The sequence below is a fragment of the Arachis ipaensis genome, chromosome B09 (genome assembly GCF_000816755.2).
Source record: "Arachis ipaensis cultivar K30076 chromosome B09, Araip1.1, whole genome shotgun sequence".
Lineage (NCBI taxonomy): Eukaryota > Viridiplantae > Streptophyta > Magnoliopsida > Fabales > Fabaceae > Arachis > Arachis ipaensis.
This window is the reverse complement of record NC_029793.2, coordinates 16,227,153-16,233,486: the sequence shown is the minus strand read 5'-3', so window position 1 is coordinate 16,233,486 and position 6,334 is coordinate 16,227,153. Positions and strand designations below refer to the sequence as shown.

General features: G+C 40.9%; 1 protein-coding gene across 1 annotated transcript; it reads right to left on the bottom strand.

Moving 5' to 3' along the window:
- On the bottom strand, positions 4,607-6,061 carry LOC107615098 (UDP-glucose flavonoid 3-O-glucosyltransferase 7-like). The gene has a single exon (XM_016317212.1). It carries the CDS (start codon positions 6,059-6,061, stop codon positions 4,607-4,609), a length of 1,455 nt encoding a protein of 484 aa, XP_016172698.1.

Below are 6,334 nucleotides of genomic sequence, written 5' to 3'. Positions count from 1 at the left end.
GCCTGATGGCTAGCATTGGTCATGATGTGCTATAAGATGAATCGTTACAGAGGTTGAGAAAGAGAAGGACCTCACAGCAATAAAGAATCGAAGGACGAGGGAAGAGAGGAAGAAGGAGGAGGGTGCAGCGGCGCTGTCCACCGTTCATTTCTTCTTCAGCTGATTGTCGCGCTCGTTCCTACCGTGGTCTTCCTCCGTTGTGCTCATTGCCTTGTCTTCATCGTTCTCTTCTCAAGCTCTGTTCTCCAACTTTTCGTCGTTGTGCTCTGAGTCTCTGATAACGATTTTTGTTGTTACTTGTTGCTGATTCTTCTTCTTCAACCTCAATTAGTTGTTGTTCTTCTTGTTGCTGATTCTTCTTCTTCAACCTTCGTTAATTATTCTTGGCATTACTAATTCTACCTCTTTACCCTTTATTAGTACTTTGTTATTTTTGTTGTTGTTAATTCTTCTTGTTGTTCTTCTTCTTGTTAATTGTATAAATGATCAGTTATTATTGTCTGAAATTATTTGGATTTGAGGTTGTCTGAAATTTGAAGGTACAAAAATAGTAAATTTATGAAAAAACTAAAAGAAAGTGTACTTTTGTATAAGAATTTCTTTTGTCTAAAAATTAGAGAAAGATCGATTTTAAAAATAAGTTTAACTTTAGGAACGAATTTAATTAAAAAAAATTAGAAACAAATTTAATTTTCAGGTTAAACCATAAAAATAAATTTATGGTAGTTATATTATAAAATAGTTTTTTTAATTAAAGACCAATAAAATATTAAATCAATATGACTGAAACAATTTGACGACTGATCCTATCTTTTAAAACATTGATCAATACCAAAGGTAAAGGAATCTTTAATTTAAAAAAAAAATACTATGGTGGTCGGGTTGTTGCGGATCCTATTTTGGAAGCTTCAAAGAAATTTCATCAAACTAATCATATAAATTTAGTGATAACTTTATTTATAATTTGTGAATTTTAAATTCTCACAAACAAAACTATGTGCAACAAAATGTCTAACTACTACCACCATTATTTGCCACCCCTTCTAACGTCACCACCTTTATCCTCGTCATCTTAATTTTGACTTTCAGTCTTTCACTGAGTTAAGTCCCATTTTGGTCTTCGAGATTGACGAGTTGTACTGATTTAGTCCTCCAGATTCCAATTGCACTAAATTAGTCCCCCAAATTCGAAAAAATGCACCACGTTAGTCTTTAGCCTATTTTCCGTCACCGGAGGACTGACGCCGTTAGTGACGTGGCCAAATATTGCCACGCTGGACACTAAGAAACGGCGTCGTTTCTAATTTGGTGCTAAAAAACCCCTTTGAGCGACGTCGTTTGTATGCGATGGAGAAAAAAACGTTTGTATATCCCTTTTTTTTCTCCACTCTTCGTCTTCAACTCCTCCATGAGTGACGCAGTGGAAAAACGTCTCTCTTCCATTAGTGACTCAAAATAGGAACGAGTAACTGCAATAGAATTCCCGGAGACTGCTGGATCACGAGTGCACACTGTACAGTTGTCTGAGGAGGTACTTTGCCGCTACAAGGAGCTTCTATTCTGTCACCGAGGTTAGTGAAGATTTTAAAATTTTATTTTTTCAAATTTTAGGAAATGCGTTGATGGTTGTTGATCATAGTTTATTGCTTTGTATATTGTTTTTCCATAAGGTTTGTAGTGAAATTTGGGCTAGAATTTTATTTCGATGTTGTCTGCCACTATTTTTTTGGGGTTTGTCTTCATGCTCTGTTCCGATGGTGGATAAATGTGTTTTATTTTGATATATCTCTCTATCATGTATGAATGTAGTTGATGAAAACTATCTTAAAGGGATCATTGTATGGAACTCTTGCTGAAAAGAAATTTTTTTGAATCATGCAGATGGATGTGCACTTAGATATTATGTTCCACTATGACTATATATTCTCATGATAAGAAGGCATGCGTTGGTGACATTGATGTAGATACTTTAGATTTTTTTGGGTGAGAAATTATTATAAAGAACTAGGATATGATAGGATAGGAGAATATTGGTGGCATGTTCCCAGGAGGAGTTTAGATAGTGGGTTAAGAGCTCTGAATTGTGATGATGAGTTGAGAGAGATGTGTTTCATGGGTGAAAAGAGTGATGAGCTGGTTGATGTTTACTTTGAGCATGCAGTTTCAACACCAGAAATTCTTGAGGGAAATGAGATTGTGGTGTATGTTGAGGGTGACCATGATGATTTGAGAGAGGTTATTGATGAACCTGAAAGTGAACCCCTATAAGAAAAGATCCCAAACCAAACTAATATACCCACTGCCCCTGCTGATGAGACTCCATTCACCAACAACAATGAACCAATGCATAATACCTCACTACCTAAGAGCAGAGAACCAACAGATCCTGGTGCTAATAACCCAACACTCCAAAAAAATAATCCCACTACCACATCCAACTCTAATCCTAGCCAAGCTACTACTGCAAAGCCTGTTAGAAATACTCCTACAGTTACCCATAAAACTAAACCCAAAAAAGAGAGCAGCTGATGTTGCTCAAGCTCGTGCTGATGCAGCTGCAGCTGCCGCTACTACTAAGAAAAAGGCCAATGCTGAAGGAAATGTTGTTCAAGCACCTACTCAAACTCCTCCAGATGCACCTGCTCAGGCTCCTCCAGAAGCACCTTCTCAAGCTGCTCCAGAAGCCCCTACTCAGTCACCTGCACCAGTTGATGCCCAGGTGGTTGAAATCGACCTCTTTCAGCCAAACTATTCCGATGCACAACAATCCCAACAAAGTCAAGAGGTAGTCGCATTTAGTTTCACAACTCATATTTAAAATTGTTGTGCACATTCAACTAAATTTATGTCCTACTGAAACAGGATCAACCTGCGAGGCCATCCAAGTTGCAGACCAGAAGGAGGTCCTCCACACCACTATCAGGATCAGTCACTATGGATCCACTACAAGGAGCAAGCTCAGTCACATCTTTCAGACTGACTAACTTCCTGAAATTTGTCCCAACACCTGGCTTCAAGCCACCAAGGAAGAAGAAATGAAGATGTACCTAATCTGTGCAGCCTATTTTGGATGAAACTGTGAATGTTTTTGTGAATCATACTTTTTGTTTTGTGGGCTGAATTTAAGGCAGTAGACTTTTAATATATTTGAATACAGTATGACAATGATGGCACTCTGTGTCCTTTAGCTAGGGTGTATTTTGGAATTAGAACTACTCTTTACTTGTCTGGGAGAGTTGTCATTAATATGGCAGGATTATTGTTACTTTTGTTAAAACTTATTGATATGCTTGTTATGATTATGACAATTTGTTCCAGCTTCAATTATGCTACTTCAGATTTCTTTTTTGCAATTTTTTTCAACAATGTCATTGAATGACAGAAAACAATTAGGAAATTTGAGAAGGAGAATTTTTCTCTCTTCTACTACACATTAACCCTGAACACAGTAACACAAACTCATCTTCAAGCTTTAACTACCAACATAAAACCAACAACAACTACTATAAACAAAGCCAAAACTAAAATGTACATTTTTTGGGTTCTAACTTCAGCCTCTATCTTCCCAATTCTCCAAGCCAAATCCACCCTAACTTGGTCACCATCCACAGTAGAAATTACCCTTCCTCTGAGGTCTTCTTCTCCAATGTCAGCCCAGACAAAAAACCACACCACCTCTTATCATTAATATTGTAGTTAGGGCACCCAAAAAATGGCTTGTTAGGGTTAGCCTCTATTGTGGACCACCGAAGAACAGGGCGGCACCCACACCCACACCACTGTAGAACACCCGATGCTCTACTTCGACTGGAACTCCCTGTGTTTGACCGCATGGAACGACTCCCACTTGCAATCATGATGGTAAACTCGGAAGGGAGTAGGAGATGAAGAACCAGAGAGAAACGGGAAGAAGAAGATGATGATGAAGTCACAGCATGAATTTAGGTTTTGAAAGTGGGATAAGGACTAAATTGGAGCAAATCATATTTTAAGCCACGTCATCTAACTGTTAGTGTGTCCAACGTGGCAATATTTGGCCACGTCACTAACGGCGTCAGTCCTCCGGTGACGGAAAATAGGCTAAGGACTAACTTGGTGCATTTTTTCAAATCTGGGGAACTAATTTTGTGCAATTGGGATTTGGAAGACTAAATCAGTGCAACTCACCAATATCAGGAACCAAAATGGGGCTTAACTCGTCTTTCACTATTTCTATTGTGCTATCAAATTCCATGATTAGTGTCATTATTTGTATATATTATATATTAGCCCGTGAGAGTTACGTATTTGCACAACAATCACATTATATTATTTTTTAAGGATAAAGGACAACATTAAACAAAAATGTAGATCTTTTAAATTTTAAATTGAGGAGTGTTATGGGGACAGCACTTTTGTTAAATTCTGACCAGCACTTAACTATCAAAAGAAAATTGAATGATTCTACATCATTAGATACAATCTCACACCATTAAAACATCATTGATGACTAATTGATGACTAAAAACCCTAAAATTTGTTGGCCCCTTAGACTTTCTCTTTTAAATTTTTATTTTAGAGAGTAAAGTGTGATTTCTCACTTTTTGAAATGATTTTTCTCTCAGTTTTAAAGGATGGTGGAAGCAGAAGCGGAGGACGTAAGCCTCTCAAGTTGTTGAATCATTTCCAACAAACTATGTTGCGAGGATCCACCTTCTTCAACCGCTCTCAGAGCCTTCTCTTTCATCTCCTTCGCCTTCTTCTTCATCTTCTCCGCCTCGTCTCCACCGTCCATCACCTTCCTCACCGCTTTCTCTATCATCTTCGCACTCACTACTCTCTTCTTCTCATCGAACGACGATAAGCTCCACTCAGCTCTACCCACCTCCACCCCGACGCCATGCACCTGGCTCATCAGTTTCTCGTTGGAGAATTGGTCCGTAATTGTCGGCATCGTTATGGTCACCACCCCCGCACTCACCACTTCTATCACAGAGCTCGCCCCACAGTGTGTCAAAAAACCTCCCACAGCAACATGCTTCAAGATAAACGCCTGTGGCGCCCACCCTCTTATCACCATCCCTCTCTCTTCCTTCTTCATCCTCTCTTCAAACCTATCCGGTAACCACTTCTCCTCTGTTTCATCTTCATCACCTTTCTTTCTTTTGTTCCTACGCACCACCCAAACAAACTGGTGTCCCGAAGCCTCGAGGCCTGCCGCTATCTCGAAAAGCTTCTTGTCTGGCAGATGAAGCAAGCTGCCAAAGCAAGCATAGACCACGGAACCCTCCTTTTTCATAGAAAGCCATCTCAAGCACTCGTTTTCACCTTCGCTAGCATCGCTACTTCGCTGCCCAAGTGGTAGTGTTTTCTGCACCATGAGGAAAGTAGGACCAAGCTGCCACACTTTCCGACCGGTGATGATCTCGTAGCGTTGGGTGTAATCGCCGTCGAGCTCCTTGAAGCTGTTCACGATGACTCCGAGGCTGTCACTTTCGGAGTCAACCATGGACTCCATGTGTTGAAGGTATCCCGGTGAGGGCTTCACAGAGAAGGTGATGGGTTGAAGGAGGCCAGGGATGGCATAAGGAGCAGTGTCATTGCAATCAACGAGGATTTCGGGGTGAGATCTAATGGCTTCCATAACGGCAACGTGGAAGATGAAGGAAGTGTTGAAGATCACCCTGGGGATTCCCAGGCGGTTCGCGACGTCTCTACTCCACGTGTACATGGTGTCCGGGATGAACACATCCGGTGGCGATTGCTTCATGAAGGACTCCACTTCCGATCGGATGAGGTGCGCCGCCGAGTAGATCTTGCTAGCGGTGGTGTTGTCAGCGGCTGAGAGGTTTTCGACGCCGAGAGGGAAGCCTACTTGGTCGGAGGGGAAGTGGAGGGTGTGGATGGTAACAGTGATGGTCTTGTCCGCCTCCGCCAAGAGGTGGGCATTGGAAGGGGTGGTGAGGATGGTCACGTGATGGCCACGTGAGGAAAGGAGTTGTGCCACATGAACCATGGGGATTTGATGACCCGGAGCCAAAAAGGGAAGCATGAATATCTTCATTGAATGGGATGTTTCCATTTGTTGTGTAATTTTGTGTAATTAGTTGCTTAATGATGCTTTGCAACCATCATCATTTACTAGCAAATGACCCGCGCGTAGGCGCGGTTAAGTAATAATACTCATCGAATATATTTTATAATGTAATTTGGTTTTCCACTAACAGTATTTCTGTCAACACTACAAAAAAAGGTCTATGGCTACGCTTTTTTTGTCACGCTTTAAAAGCGTGGCCAAAAGTGGTCAATGGCCACGCTTTTACGAGGGTGGCGATTGATTAGAGATTTGGCCATG

Coding starts and splice junctions, on each gene's coding strand:
- LOC107615098 (XM_016317212.1), bottom strand. CDS start 6,061: ATGGAAACATCCCATTCAATGAAGATATTCATGCTTCCCTTTTTGGCT.